The following is a 15,827-nucleotide window of genomic DNA, read 5'->3' on the forward strand; positions in this document are numbered from 1 at the left end:
GCAGGGCTTCTCGGGCGGTGGCGTCACAGCCGGGTGCTGTGCCGTGAGAGGCCCAGGGGACAGGGCCCCCTCCGCTCACTGGCCGGGGCTGCCGAGGGTGCCCTCCGGCTGTCAGCCACCCTACCGGCCCAGCCCCTGCCCCCGCCCCCACCCCAGAGGTCCCCAGCAGTCAGCTCCCTGTGCATGCGGGGCCCTCTCGGCTGGATTCTCCCCATCAGGTCTCCGAAGGGCACCCCGACCCCCTCAGGGCCCAGCCACCAGCCCAGTCAGACCCCTGTCACTGTGGGTCAGCACGGCTGAGCCCCCAGCCCCAGGCCAGGCCATGAGGCCATCCGTGCAGAGCCTGGGGCCTGGCGGCCGCCCTGACCCCACCCTCAGCCCCCAGTGTCCCTCCAACATGGATGATAGTGGGGCACCCCTCACTGGGGACCTGCCCACCACCAGGAGGACCCAGCGGGCCTGAGGGTGAGGGTGGGAGTGGTCTTTCGCAGCCCCTGACCCTGCCTGAGTGAGGCTGCTCGCCCAGGAGCCAGACCAGGTCCAGCCCCTCTCCTCACCCACTCAGGGTGGCAGCCAGGAGAGGGGGACCCACCATGCCTTGTGACAGTCACCCGTGGGCCAGGTGGACCAGGTGCAGACCAGGCCCCTGGTGTTATCTGCGGCCCCCGCCAGGCAGGCCAGGGGGAGCCCAGCTCGGGGGCCGGGCCCGGTGGTGTGGGAGGGCACCTTGCATCAGGCTCAGCCCTGGCCTGAGGAGGGGGGTTCAGGCGCCCCCAAGCCAAGTGAGGGAGGACTGACCCCTGGCCTCCCAGCAGACCCCACCTACCTGTGCCTGAGGCCCTGGGCTCCTAGGGGGCGTGGACAGCGGGGGCGGGGCTGGTGCTTGGGAAGCCCACCCACTCAGGGAAGGTTTTGTCAGCAAGACGAGGACTGGCTGTGGGTTCCTGACCAGCAGGGAGAGGCAGGGCTGGGGGTGCCAGGGAGGGGCCTGCGAGGGGGTGGGGCCTGTCCCAGGTGAGGGGACAGGCAGAGTTTCCGGAAAAGAAGGGGTTCAGAGAGGACCGGGCAGAGGCTCCGAGGAGAGAAGGGGTCCCTGGGAAAGAGAGGGTCGTGGCTCGTGGGCAGAGGGGGCCGAGCCCCGTCAGGGCCCCTGGGAGCAGGAGGCTGGGAGGACGGCTGTTGTGCTTCAGGGCGGCATTCGTGGGGCTTTGGAGGGTCCAGGTCCCTCGGGGGGTCGTGGACAGGGAGGGGGACCCAGGTCAGGGCGGCTCCCGTGGTTAGGTGCCAGGAGTTCCCCGTGATGGGGTCACTGGGACTTTTGCAGGCACAGGAGGTCAGCTGGGGTCACGGGGTGGGGTGGATGCCGACCCTGAGGCTGTGACAGGGCAAGTGGCTTGTGGGGACAGAGCCCGGGCCGGGGGGGCGGCGGGGGACACCAGGTGGACCAGGCCGGGACTCCCAGACGCACATACGGGCCGGCGAGCGGACGGAGCTCCAAGGAGACAAGGGTCACGCAGGCTTGGAGAAGAGCATCTGGCCCCACGGGTGGAGGGGCCGGGCTGCGGGACCTCAGGGGCTGCGAGGCCGGACTCGGCGAGGGAGCTGGATTAGCAGGGGGCCGGGCACCCCCTTGACGGGGCTGGGCTCAGAGAAGCCGGGCCGTGTGGGGGCCACAGAGACTCCCCGGAGGCCTGGACGTGGGGGCTCAGGAGGCCGGTGCTGGGAGGGGCCTCTGGCTGGGGACAGGATTGTGCAGGGCAGGCAGCCCAGTGAGGCGGTGGGGGGGGGCCATCCTGCCTGGAGAGGGGCTGCCACCGGGGGCTTGGGGACAGCGAGGGGTCCGGTGCATGGGCCTGCTGGTGGGGGGGCTCCACTGGGGGCATGGGTGTGCAAGGGCAGGAGGTGGGGGGCTCTTTGGGGAGACAGCTGGGAGGACCCAGGCAGGGGGTGGGCTGCTACAAGGGTCGGGGGCACAGCAAGAGGGAGGGGCCGGAGGCAGTGGGCAGCGGGGCCCCTGGGAGCCTGGGCGGTGCAGGCACAGGGTCGGGCTCTGTGGGGGCGCCACCCCTGGCCAGCCCCGCAACCCCTGAGGGTCAGGCTTCCTGCCCGCGGCACGGCCCCCACCCCGCCTGCGGGAGGAGGCGGGGAGGTGGCTGTGCCCGCCTCGGCCGCCGCCGTGAGTCAGGCTCCGGCTGCAGCGGCGCGGCCCGGCTGGCGCTGCGGAGCGAGCGCAGACAGCGGGGAGGCAGCGCCGCCAGCCCCGCGACCTCCCCGCCCCCCGCTCCGCGCTCTCCCCGCACCGAGGCTGGGACGCTGGGACGCGGAGCTGCCGGACACACAGCGGCCCGCGGGACGGCGGAAGGACGCGCGGACGGAGCGCCGGGGTCGGACCCGCCGGCCCAGGAGTCGCCCGTAAGTGAGTCCCGGACCTGCGCCGGCTCGGGCCCGCCCGGGGGCTGTGGGGCTTCGGCCGCAGACCCCCTCACCCCCCAGCGGGGCGCGGGGCGCGGACGCCTCGGTGCCTCGTTGGAGAAGTGTTGGTTTCGCAGAGGGTCATTGTGCGCCCGCTCGCAGCGCAGGCTGGGTGGCTCCCTGCGAGTGCGCGCGCTTGGTGTCCCGGCGCCGCTCCGGCCGGGGGTTGGCGGTGGGGACGTCGCTGCGCGCGAGTTTGGAGCCCCCGCAGCCTCGGCGCTCTGCGTCGCTGTGTGTGTCCACGCTGCGTGTCACGGTGCGGAGCTGTTTACCTGGCGGCGCCCGGGAGCGCACGGGGTGTGCCGGGCCGGGAGCGCCCCACGGGGTGGTGGCATGTGCGCGAGGCGCCAGCGGCGCGGGGCTGCAGGTGTCCAGGCAGCCCCGCTGGCGCCGCCAGGCCGGCTGAGGCCGTGTCATTGGGGGGGGGGGGGTTCTGCCCTGCGTGTGCGCAGAGGTGTCTGGGGAGCTGGCAAGCTCCGTGCACTGCCGCGGCGCATCAGTGGGGCCTTGTTGGGTGCGTGGGGGGTGCTGCTGTGGTGTGCCTGGGGGCGAATGTTTGTGCGCAGATGGAACTCGATGAAAAGCCCCCAATGTTTGTGCCAAGGCTCCTGTGAAGGGCTTCGGCAGGCCAGCGGCCAGGGCGGCGGGGGAGGCAGGTGGCAGGCTGGCTGGCAGGCTGGCAGCCGGCCGCCTTGGCGGGGATCTCCGGCTCCCTCGGGGCTGCCGCTGGGCTGCTGCAGGGGTGACACCGTGGGGAGCCGGGGCGGCCCAGCTCACGCTTCCTCTTCCCTCCTCGCAGGCCCAGGGCCCCGGCCAGTGCCCAGCCCCGCTGGGAGCCCCGGCCAGCACCACGGACGGCGCCCCGGAAGCCCGAGTGCCCCTGGACGGGGCCTTCTGGATCCCCAGGCCCCCGGCGGGCTCGCCCAAGGGCTGCTTCGCCTGCGTGTCCAAGCCGCCCGCCCTGCAGGCGCCGGCGGCCCCCGCGCCCGAGCCCTCGGCCTCGCCCCCCATGGCACCCACGCTGTTCCCCATGGAGCCCAAGGGCAGCAAGACGGACAGCGTGCGGGCCGGCGGCGGCGGCCCCCCGGTCTGCAAGCACCTCGCGGAGAAGAAGACGATGACCAACCCCGCGACGGTCATCGAGGTGTGCCCGGACACCAGCGAGGTGAACGACTACTACCTGTGGTCCATCTTCAACTTCGTCTACCTCAACTTCTGCTGCCTGGGCTTCATCGCGCTGGCCTACTCCCTCAAGGTGCGCGGCCGCGGGGGCGCGGGGCGGGGGGCGGGCGCAGGCGCAGGCGCGCCCCTCTCGGCCCCGCCCTCTCGGAGAGGCCTGGGTGCAGCCCAGGGGCCGAGGGATACAAGGATGGGGGGGGGGGGGGATACAGAGAAGGGCGTGGCCAGCCCTGGGCTGCCTCCCCCCAGACCCCGTGAGGAGCTGGGGAGCCTTGGGGTGTGCCGAGAGGTCTGGCGTCCTCGGGGCAGGGGGCTCGGCCTCACCAGCTCGGTCAGGGTCGTGTCGTCTCCGCAGGGCCTGTGGGAGTCAGACCAGGGCACGCGTGTGGGGCGGAGCCGCGTGGCGACAGACAGGCCTTGGGTCCTCCCCCCGTGGGCAGTAGGAGGGTGAAGGCAGGGGTGCTCGCTGGTGGCCCGGTCCCAGCCCCTCGACCGGGAATCTGACGCCAGGCAGACAGTGGGCCGGAGGGAGGCCCCAGCGGACTGGTCACTGGTGTGGGCTCTCGGCCTCCCGCTAATAGGCGTGGTTTCAGGACAGTCTTTCCTGGTGGCCGGGACCGTGGGGAGAGCCGTGAGTGCATCCTGTAGACCCCTGACCCCACACCCTGGGGACGACGTCCAGAGGCCCCTCACAAGCGTGAGAGGAGCGGGCCAGGGGCAGGCGGGGGGCCGCCACACAGACAGGACCGAGGCCCCTCCCGAGGGTGGGCTGAGAGACCCTCGCAGCCAAGTGTGCCAGGACGGAGACCAGGGCTGCCGCCCCCCCCACCCCGGCCGCCCTGTCACTCCAGAAGGGCCTGGTGCACGCCTCGTGAGATCCTCCCTCTGCCCCGAGTGCAGTGGCCAAGGTCAGGGGCATCTCGCTGACCGCAGCTGCCCAGTGAGGTGGGGATGGCGGGGAGGGAGGAGCAGCCGGCTGCAGGGCGAGGGGCCAGGCCAGAGGGGCTGGGTGGGGGGGGCAGGACACTCAGTTCTGCCCTGGGGCACCTGGGAGCCCCGCCCGCCCCCGCACCCCCACCCGACGGCCGGCTTTCCCGTCCCCCTGACCCGCCTTCGCTTCACCACCACCTGCTGCCGTCCACCCCTGTGTCCGGGCCCGGGCAGCTGGTGCTGGGTGTCACCACGTGCGGCCGGTGCCGTGTGAGTGCGTGTGCGTGCGTGTGCATCGAGGTGTGTGAGCATGCGTGAGTGCATTGTGGGTGAGCATACAGGCGTGAGTGTGCAAGCACGCACGGTAGGAGGGGGTGTGGGCATGAGTGTGCGCGCACAAATGAATGTCGCCGTACATGTGTGTGCATGTGTGTGTGACTGCATGCACGCATAGCGTGTGCGCGGTGGTGTGGGTGTGTGCACGCATGTGTACAACAGTGCGCATGACTGTGTGAGCGCACCTATGTGGGAGTGTGCGTGCGTCTCAGTGTGTGCGTGCATGTGTGTGTGCATGCATGTGTGTGTAGTTGCACGTGCGGTGTGTGTGCGAGGGGCTGTGCGTGTGCTGCAGAGGCAGCCAAAGGGCGGGTCCCTGCGAGCTGGGGGGTGGAGACTCCCAGGCCGCACTCAGCTCGGCCCCCGCGGGTGCCCTCTGGCCGTGCCCTGCCCGCAGCCTGTGGCCGAGGGTCGGGCGGCGCGGACTCCTGTCCGGAAGCGTCCCTTCCTCCCGTGGCCGGCGCCGGCTGTGGGCGGCCAGCTGGCTCGGGGCAGGTCCATCTGCTGCGGGCTGTAGGTAGGTAGGTCATGGGCTGCTGAGCGGCTTCGTGCCAGCTGGGCAGGGGGAGAGTGGGTGCTTCTCGGGGACAGCGGGTGCTCAGGCGCCTGTGCCCCGGACCCCTCCCCAGTGTTCCTCCTCCCTGGGGCCGGCAAGGGCGGAGAGGTCTGGGGCGCACCTGCCAGGGGGGGTGCAAGGCAGGCAGGTGGGGCAGGCCGGGCCGGACCTGGATCTCACGCCCGCAGTTCCATCCACCTGTCCGTCCGGCTGCTCGTCTCGGGCCTGCTGCCCCCGCAGCGTCTGCAGCCCGCCCGGGGCGCGCCCAAGGGCACCTGACTGACGCGGGGGCGGGAGGCCTTGGCCATGCACCCAGCGTGGTCCCGTGGGAGCAGGGAGTTCTCGAGACGCCGCTTTGCCTCCCTGAGCCCGGCTCTCCCTCATTCACGAACCAGGAAGAAACCAAACAACACGCAGGCGCCCGAGCGCCGGGCGGGAGCTGGCACCCCGTGGGTGCAAAGCTGTGAGTGGTGCACCCCCGCCTGCCCTGTCCGCCTGTCCACCCTGCACGCCGGGCGCCCGGACCCTGCGCCCATGCCGGCCGGCTCCGCTCGCCGCGGGCTGGGGCTGCCACGCACAGAGGGCCGCCTGGTCTTGCTCAGCCTGGTGTCCGGGGCGGCGAGACCGAGCCGGTCCTCCATCCACGTGGTCTGCCCGCGGGCTTGTGGCGGCCCCGCCCCGAGCTCGCACTGGAGGGAGACCCAGCTCCTCCCTGTCTGGGCATTCAGCCCCCCACCCCCACCACCAAGGCCCATTTCAACCCTGCCCTGGCCTCCCCGGCCCCAGACACTCATGAGTGCACCTCGGGGTGCCCCTTGCTGCCCCCCAGTCTGAGAGGTGACCTGAGTCTCTTCTGCAAACGCTCCGCTCTCTCCCTCTGACTGAGCCCCCTCCCCAGCAGAGACACCCCCACCCCAGCCAGGGCTGCCCACCTGCCGGACCCTGCCCGTCTCCTCCGGCCGCCACGCCCGGGCAGGGCCAACTAACGGCTGGGTCAGAGTGCTGGGTGGACGGGCGGGTGGGCGGAGGCCAGGAGGCCAAATGGACCGAGCAGCCGGGGTCTCAGAAAACGGACACCTGGGGTGAGGCCGGGGTCCCGTGCCAACACCCCCCCAGGATGAGGCAGCAGCGGCTCGGAGGGTGTCCCGGGTGGAGGAACCAGAAACAGCCCCGAGGGCCGGGCAACTGGGGGAGGGCGGCGTGGCCCGGGGTCTGCGAGGGGAGAGGGGGGTGGCCCTGGAGAGACAGGCTGGAGCCTGGCAGGGAGGGTCGGGACCCCCTTGCAAGGGCTCGCTCTTCGTTCCCTGGAGACACGGGGTGGGGCAGGGGTGGGGGTGGGGAGGAGGTCCCTTAGAGCCGAGAACTCTGCAGGGAGGGTGGGAGGGGCCAGGGGCAGAGAGGAGGGCGGGCCTGGGGCAGGGATGGCGACAGGAGGGAGGGGCAGAGGGAATGCGGGCGCGGCAGCCGCTCAGTGCGGGCCCCAGAGGCCGAGAGACGTCCCGGTGACAGGGATCAGGAAGAACCGTCAGGAGGGATGGCACGGCGTCCCTTCCTGTGTGCACGTGTTTGCCCGCCCCCTGCTTTCAGAGTACCAGCCTCGTCCATCCAGCCGGCACCCGGCATCCAGCATCATTCACTGTTCACCCATCCCTCTGTCCATCCCCCCATCCCCCCATCCACCCATCCCCCCATCCTCCATCCTCTTCCACCCATCTGTCCATCCATCATTCACCCATCCACCCGTCCACCCACCCGTCCATCCCTCTGTCCATCCCCCCATCCCCCCATCCCTCCATCCACCCATCCTCCATCCTCTTCCACCCACCCGTCCATCCATCATTCACCCACCACCTGACAACCCACCCGTCCATCCATCATTCACCCATCCACCCGTCCATCCACCCGCCCACCCATCTGTCCATCGCTCCGTCCTCCCCTCCACCTGTCTGTCCTCCATCATCCATTCATCCTCCATCATCTCCCATCCACCCATCCACCCACCACCCATCCGTGTTCGCACGTGTCTGTTAAGCTTCCTCCTCTCCCTCTCCCCGCCCCCTCACCTGTCTCCCACGCCAGCTCACGTCACTGTCCCTCTGACCGCACTCTCGGTCGCTCACCCCGCTTTACTCACCACCTCTCCCCGTCACTCCCCACCTGCCCTCCCACCCAGGGCCACACACTGTCTTCCATCCCTGCTCCCCACTGCGCTCCCAGCCAGCCCTCACCTGTCCACCCGTCACGCACCCTTGCACACACGTCTTCACTCATCGGCACCAGCTGACCCCTCAGCTCGTACCATCCGCCCACGTGAAATACCCACGATCCTTGTGTCTGTTTTCCCTCCCGTCTCACCCCCCATGTGCCCAACTGTTCATGCGTCCACTCCCCAACATTGTCCTGTTCTCTTCCTTCCTCTTGTCCTTTCCCTTCCACTCCACGTGCCGAGTTCATTACCTTCCTATCCGTTCATCCTTCCATCCTTCCATCCATCCATCAATCCACCCATCTGTCCATCCTTCCATCCATCCATCCATCTGTCCATCCACCCATCTGTCCATCCATCCTTCCTTCCATCCATCTATCCATCCACCCATCTGTCCATCCATCCACCCATCTGTCCATCCACCCATCTGTCCATCCATCCTTCCTTCCATCCACCCATCCGTCCATCCGTCCATCCATCCATTTATCCATCCATCTGTCCATCCACCCATCTGTCCATCCACCCTTCCATCCATCCATCCATCCACCCATCTGTCCATCCATCCATCCATCCATCCATTCATCCATCATCCATCCATCATCCATCCATCCATCCTTCCATCCATCCATCTCTGCTCACTGTATCCATCGATTTCCTTTGTCCATCCACCTACCTGCCCAGCACTTACCTGTCTTGCATCATGAAACTTCCTAACTTTCACCTCCCTCTCCATCCATCCATCCACTTCCCTCCCCTCCCCCCACCCCCACACCCGGCTGCATACTCAGTTCTCCCGGACCACCACCCAGCAGCACCCCAGTCGCTCATCCCTACACAACTTGTCGCCCACGTACCCGTTCATCTCCCCACCCCTTTCCTGGTCTTTTTTAAAATTATATTTTATTGATTATGCTATGATAGTTGTCCTGACTTTCCTCCCTTTGCTCCCTCCACCCAGCACACCCCACTCCCTCAGGCAGTCCCCCCACCCTTGTTCGTGTCCACGGGTCGTGGGTGTAAGTTCCATCTCCTGTGCTGTGCTTGACATCCCATGGCTGTTCTGAAAGCACCTATTGGTGCTTCTCAAACCCTGCACCCCTCACCCTCCTCCCACCCCCATCTCTTCATCTTCACCCTGCAGCGTTTTAATTGTGATGTTTCTGGAGGGGGTGGCTCTTGGGTCTGTCTTATTTGGGGCTCTCTGTGCTTCCTGGACTTGCGTGTCTGTTTCCTTCGCCAAGGTAGGGAAGTTTTCTTCACTATTTTTTTTTAAGATTTTTTAATTTATTTATTTTCAGAGAGGGAAGGGAGGGAGATAGAGAGAGAGAGACATCAATGTACGGTTGCTGGGGGTCATGACCTGCAACCCAGGCATGTACCCTGACTGGGAATTGAACCTGCGACACTTTGGTTCGCAGCCTGTGCTCAATCCACTGAGCTACGCCAGCCCGGGCTTCACTATTTTTTCAGGTAGATTTCCAATTTCTTGCTCTTTCTCTTCCTGGCACCCCTATGATGAGAACATCAGTTCCCTTGAGGTTGTCCCAGAGGCTGCTAACACTGCCCTCATTTTTTGGATTCTCTTTTCTTCTTGCTGCCAGGATTCTTTGTTTGGTGGGTGGTTTGTTTTCGCTTCCTTATGTCCCAAATCACTGATTCGGTTCTCGGCTTCATCTTCCCTGCTGTTGTTTCCCTGTGCCTTGCTCTGTATTTCAGTCAGTGCATCCTCGTTTCTGACCGGGGCGTTTTTATGCTGCTGCGGTGCTCCCTGAGCTTCTTGGGCATCCTTGTAACCAGTGTTTTGAACTCTGCCTCTGATCGGTTGCTTTCCTCCATTTCATTCAGCTCTTTTCCTGGAGTTCTCGTCTGTCCTTCCCTTTGGGCCACCCGTGTTCCCTGGTCTCCTCGTTTTGGCGGCCCCACCGTGTTTGCTTCCCCATGTGAGGGGGAGCTGCTGTGGCCCCGTGTCCTGCTCGTGTGGCCCAGCATTCACCGGTCTTCTTACACACCTCCCCCTTCTTCCCATCTCCCCCTTCTTCCGGTTACTTCTGCTCCAGCGACTCACTCACCCAGCTGCCTGCCGACACCCCACCCATTCTTTCCTCTGTCTTTTCTCCCTCCTTCTGCCCACCTCTGCCCCTTCCTGAACACAGCACCAGCCACACACCCACGTGTTCATGGGCACTCCAGTCTGCAACACTGGCGTGAGTCCCGGGGCCCTAAGTTAGTAACCACATCCACCTGCATCTAACTTTTCTCCCTACAGAAACGGGGTGTGGCTCACTCACACCGAGAGGTGGCCGAGAGGATTGACTGAGTTAATACCAAGCTGTACTCTTTTTTTTTTTAGATATTATTTATTTATTTTTAGAGAGGGAAGGGAGGGAGAAAGAGAGAGAGAGAAACATCGATGTGCGGTGGCTGGGGGTTATGGCCTGCAACCCAGGCACGTGACCTGACTGGGAATCGAACCTGCAATACTTTGGTTCGCAGCCCGAGCTCAACCCACTGAGCTACGCCAGGGCCCAAGCTGTACTCTTAACACAGTGCCATTATTACTTCATATATGCCCATTCTCTCCTGTCCCTTTGTTTTAAAGGTTTTATTTGTTTATTTTTCGAGAGGCGGAGGGGAGGAGGAAGAGAGGGAGAGAGACATCAGTGTGTGGTTGCCTCTCACGTGCCCCCGACCGGGGACCTGGCCCGCAGCCCGGGCGTGTGCCCTGACTAGGCGTTGAATTGGGGACCTTACGCCTCCCAGGACGACGCCCAACAAGCCGAGCCACACGGGTCAGGGCCCTTCTCCTCCGCTCTGACCCCGTCACCTCTGCCCCTTCGCCTGTCCCCGTGGGTGGTTTTTACCCAGATCCTCGTCCATTCGTCAGTGCACGTGCCCACGAGCCTCATTCAACCACCCGCCCTTTCCCTGGCTGCACGCGTCTCTGACCGTGTCCCCGTCTTCTGTTCTCTGCCCGCCCCGCCCCCCCCCCCCACTGTGACCAGGCACCAGTCCACTGGTCCACAGGCTGACACAGGCGCTCTATGCACCTGCCTGCTCTTCTGCTCGACTGCCCGTCGCCCCCTCTACCCCGCTGTCCACCGCCCCCCCGCACCCCGTTTGCTCCCTGTACCCACCCCTCTTCCCTTTACTGCGTCACTGGGACTCTTCACCGCGCACCACGAAGTAGTCCCGGCACCCGCTCGCCCATTCTCCATCCGCCCTCGCCTCTCCCTCCCCCTTGGCCCTGCCCACGGACGCACCCCTCCCAGTCCTCCAGCCCCTGCCAGCCCCTCTGTCCGCGCGCTGTCCCCCCCTCCTTCGCCGCTCCCACCCCACCCTCGTCTTCTGTCCGGTGCACCCCGGGGCCCACTGTGGGTGTGCTGTACCCGTGTTCTGTCCTCACTCACCTCCTCCCGCCAGTCTGTACCCCCTCTCTGCAGCCATCCCCCCCACCTCACTCGGGTGGCCACGCCCACGGCCCCCTCCCCCTCCCTCCCGGCTCCCACGCGGGAACCCCGCAGAGCCGCGTCCTGAGGAGCTGCTCCATCACCGGACCGCGGTTCATCCAAACCACCGGCGCCCCCCACTGCCAAGTCGTGTATTCCCCGCGCAGCGCAGTGGGTGCGCTCTCGGGCGCCCAGTCAGGGGCGGGCAGCACGCAGTCCCTGCCCACGGGAGCCCCGGTCTGGCGGCGTGTCCGCCGGCGGTGAGACTCCAGGCTGTGCGTGCTGGGTGTTGTCGTCAGCTCGGGAGAATGAGGGGGGCACGGTCGGGGAGGTGCGGGGGGGGGGGGGGCGGGGCTGTCCCGTCGGGGGTGGGCCAGGAAAGCCTCCGCACATCAGCCTGGGTGGGCCCGTGCCGCTGCCTCCCACGGGGCTCCTGGGAGGCGGGGTCCAGGGCCAGGGGGCCGGCCCGGGGCCTGGAAGGAAGAAATGGGGACTGTTGTCTATGTCCCACAGGAAACGTGGTTGATGATCACAATTAGTTAATCCGATCATTTAGCTGGATACACACTCAGTCCACAGAAGTTGGCTGGATTTTTTTTTTTTAAGATTTTATTTATTTATTTTCAGAGAGGGAAGGGAGGGAGAAAGAGAGAGAGAGAGAAACATCGATGTGCGGTGGCTGGGGGCCGTGGCCTGCAACCCAGGCATGTGCCCTGGCTGGGAATTGAACCTGGGACACTTTGGTTCACAGCCCGTGCTCAATCCACTGAGCTACGCCAGCCAGGGCTTGGGTTTTTATACCTTGGTGAAAATCGGCGAGAAATGTAATTCTTGACGTAATGACAATTTAATAACAACCAAAACAAACAAAGACGAAATCTAACAAGAGATATAAAAGTTCTTTCTGGAGAGAATTATAAAACTTTGTTTTAATTACGAAACTGCGTTTTAACAAAATAAGATCTAAGTAAGTGGGCCTTGCGCGTGTTCTCAGAAGGGAAGGCAGACCCCAATTAAGGGGTCGGTTCTCCCCACAATCACTGGCATCAAAGCCCCCAGGAGCCCAGGCCCCCTCCCCACCTTTCCTCCCCTGGTTCCTCCGCCGTCCCTGCACCCACAGAGGCCCACCCACCGTCCACACCTCCGTCCCGCACCCACCTCCGTACCCGCCACACTAGCCATCCATCTAGCCTTCCGTCCACCCACCCTTCCGCTTCTGATCGCCCGTCTGTCGTCCGCCTGACCCGCCCACACGTGCGCGAGTCCACCGTCCCGTCCCCGTCCTCCGCCTTCAGCCCGCCCACCATCTGCCAATCTGCTGACGCACAGACGTTCTCTTCCTGCCCCCCCCCCCCCCCCCGTGTCTGTCCCGTCCTCCCCTGCCACCCCCTCCTCCGCAGCTCTGCTTTCTGCTTGGGGCTCCGACCCCTGACCCCCGCGAGGAGAGAGTGCTGCGGCGGGGCTGGGCGGGGCGTCCTCCGGCCACGCCCTCCCCTCCACCTCCCTCCCCAGGGCCCTCCGCGGAGTCTCCGCGTGGCACCCATTCTCAGGGAGTCTCGCCTTAGCTGGGACGGACTGATCCAGGACCCACGGGTGTTGCCCCCCCCATCCAGCCGTGTACCCCCCTCCGAGACCACCTTCCCTTTGATGTACTTATTCTCCAGCGTGATTGAGATATGATTGGCATGGGGCACGGTGTAAGTTTAAGGCACACGATGTTGCAAAATTATTTCCATCACAAGCCTAGCTGAGACCGCCTCGGCGTCCCAGAATTGTGAGGACACGTGAAATCTGCTCTTTCGGCGGCTTTCCAGTGTGCGGCAGTATTGTTAGCCAGGGGCTTGATTTTAAACAATGTCAGGCTAAAAAGACGCAAAGAATTCCTGTGTGCCTCTTCCAAGACCCTGGCACCCCGACGTTAACGTGAACTGTGTTCGCCTTACCTGCCTTTTCCTCCCCTATAAAGGCACATTATTTATTTTATAGTCCGTTTGGGGGTGAGCTGGGGACACGGTGCCCTTGCCTCTGACAGTCCAGGTGCTGCCCGCGGCCAGGGCCGCGTCCTGGGGTGCTGCCGTGGGTGCCCCGCCCGCCTGCCCGGGCCCACTCCCCAGCCCGCCTCTCCTCCGCGGCTGCAGGTCCGGGACAAGAAACTGCTCAACGACCTGAACGGAGCGGTGGAGGACGCCAAGACGGCCCGGCTGTTCAACATCACCAGCTCCGCGCTGGCCGCCTCCTGCATCATCCTGGTCTTCATCTTCCTGCGGTACCCGCTCACCGACTACTGAGGCGCTGCCGCCGCCGCGCAGACGGAACGCCGGGAAGGGTTCGATGTCGTGACTGACGCGACGTGGGAGCCGCGGTTGGGGCGGAGCCGGGCGCCGGCCCCAGGCCCCCCCCCCCCATGCAGTGAATGGCCGCGAGGCCCTCGGAGGCTCCCCTTACGGCGAGGGGCCGCACGCTCCACGCAGGCCCCGCCCGGCCTCTCGGGCCTCCGCCCGCTTCTGGGCCCTGGTCTCTTCCTGGGCTGCTGCGCCCCTCCTCCCGCACCCCCCCCCCGCCCCCGCCCAGGCTCTCCTGGGCCCCTCCCCCACACCCAGCAAGAAGGGCTTCTGTGGGAGCCCCCCAGTCAGTATGGGGGGCTGCCAGAATCTGGGGATCCCCTCTCTCCTCCCCAGCCCAGTCCCCTCCAAGCTGTACCCCTGCTCCGAGCACCGCACCTGTGAATTTTCAATAAAACTCCTGCCCAGCCTCCCCGGCCCGGCCTCCTGTCCCTGCCTGGGCAGGCGTGGGGGCGGGTGGGCAGGCGTGGGGGCAGGGCGGGGGCTGTGGTCTGAGGTCTCGGGACACCACGCAGATGCTGCCTGGTGGCCCGGGCCCCAGGGCCGCACGCCGGTGACTCTGCCAGGGAAGGTTCGCTCCCTGACCCGGGAGGTCTGCCCGCTCTGCAGGCCAGGGGACCCAGGGGGGAGGCCCTGGGAGCATGGGGCGGCCCCCTGGGGAGGGAGGGAGGGAGGGGCGGGCGCAGCAGGAGCTGCCACCCAGGCAGGGAGCTGAGCAAAGCCAGGGCGGCACCTGTCCGAGCCCAAGTGGCCGGGGCCCTGGCCCCTCGCCTGTGAGGTAGGGTGGAGCCTCCCACGGCTCAGAGTGGCTGTGAAGACCGACCGCAGGGCAATGAGGTGCCTGTTGAAGGTTGTCGGTCCAGGGTCGAGGTCAGTCAGCACCCCGGGGCCGAGGTGCTCTGCAGAGAGGAGCTGTGCTCACTGCCCAGCGGGGACGTCCGTCTCCGAAGACACGTCTGGTGGCTAAGCGGAAAACACAAGGGGTTTCCCAGGACACGAGGGGGTCCAGCCGGGGTCGGGGTTAACCCGGGAGGGGGGGCCGTGTGCACGCAGAGCCCTGGGGGGCGGGGGCCGTGCTGTGGGCAACTCGGGGAGTGAGTGCACGCAGCTCAGGTGCAGAGGAGGAACGACCCTGTGTCCCGGGCGGTGGGACAGAGCCCCGGGGCCGGGGGACCTGTGTGCTCCCGGCTTTGGGGACGGTGCCACCTGGAGGGGCAGGACCAGCCTGGAGGGGACAGGGCTGGGGTATGATGGGGACAGGCTTCAGGGCGTGGGCACCAGGGACACGGACGAGGCTGTGGGTCACGAGGGCAGCTCAGGCCCTCCCTGACCTCTGTCGCACCTGGAGAGGGCAGGGACACTGGCCCAGGGTGGGGTGTGCTCGCTGTCCTGGCACCTCCGAGGCCAGCCGCCGGCCGACTGCCCGGGCGGGCTCCAGGAGGTGAGGCACGCAAGGAGGAGGGGCCCCGGGCCGCTCCTGGAGCCGTGCCCGCCCGCGGAGGCTGCCAGGCTCCTGCCAGGGAGACAGCGCGTCCACCTGGCAGCCGGCAGCGTCACCCGAGCTGACAGCCGTCCTTGTCCACTCCTGGCAGCGGAGGGCACACGGCCAGACCCCAGCGCCCGGCTCCCACTGCGTCAGGCTCCGGAGAGGGCCGTCACCCATGGGCTGTGGAGCCAGGGTCAGGGCCCTCAGCAGGCCCGCCCCGCCCCCGCCCCACTTTCCTGTGGTTCTGCACTGGGCCTGGCACACATCGGCCTGTCCATAACCCCCGTGTGTGTCGGTGGGTGTGAGAGATGGGGGCCGCTCCCTGGACCAACCAGAGGGGTCCTTCTGTCCCCTGGGCCCCTACTAGGGGGCCTACCTGCTTCGGACCCCCAGCAACAGCAAGCACCCCCGGGCCCAGGTTCCAGGTCCACACGGACCGGGCCGGGGGGTCCCAGGGATGTCCCCAGTTAGACCCCGAGGACAAGGGGCCCTGGACCACCTGGGGGGGGGGGGGGCGGGGAGCCAGGCCGAGCAGAGGGAGCGGCCGGGGGTGGGGCGGTGAGTCACCGTGAAGGCCAGACCCCGCTGAGCGGAGCAGGAGCCCGTGGGTCCAAGTCTCGGCAACGGGTCCCCAGGAGGCTCCAGGCAGGGTGGGCCCGGGAGGTCCGAGAACCTCCCCGCCCAGAACGACAGTTCTGACCGCAAAGGGAAGCCGGCAGCTTTGTGGGGGCCGAGCCCAGCGGGCCCACCCACCTACAGTCGAGGTGGGCATCACCTGCCCCTCAGGGTGGGGTGGGGGGGGTCAGGGGGGTAGAAAACCCCTCCCACCAGGCAGAACTCAGGCGTGAGGGTGAGTGGGCGGGCCCTGCAGGTC

The 15,827-nt window shown here is 66.6% G+C and overlaps 1 protein-coding gene across 1 annotated transcript; it reads left to right on the plus strand.

The window, feature by feature from the left end:
• The first annotated feature begins 1,881 nt into the window (after positions 1–1,881).
• On the plus strand, positions 1,882–13,870 carry IFITM10 (interferon induced transmembrane protein 10). Its single transcript, XM_036030035.1, has 3 exons — positions 1,882–2,412; positions 3,272–3,727; positions 13,264–13,870. Exons 1-3 carry the CDS (start codon positions 1,882–1,884, stop codon positions 13,411–13,413), a joined length of 1,137 nt encoding a protein of 378 aa, XP_035885928.1. The 3' UTR covers positions 13,414–13,870.
• The last annotated feature ends 1,957 nt before the right edge of the window (positions 13,871–15,827 follow it).

The sequence above is a fragment of the Phyllostomus discolor genome, chromosome 6 (genome assembly GCF_004126475.2).
Source record: "Phyllostomus discolor isolate MPI-MPIP mPhyDis1 chromosome 6, mPhyDis1.pri.v3, whole genome shotgun sequence".
Classification (NCBI taxonomy): domain Eukaryota; kingdom Metazoa; phylum Chordata; class Mammalia; order Chiroptera; family Phyllostomidae; genus Phyllostomus; species Phyllostomus discolor.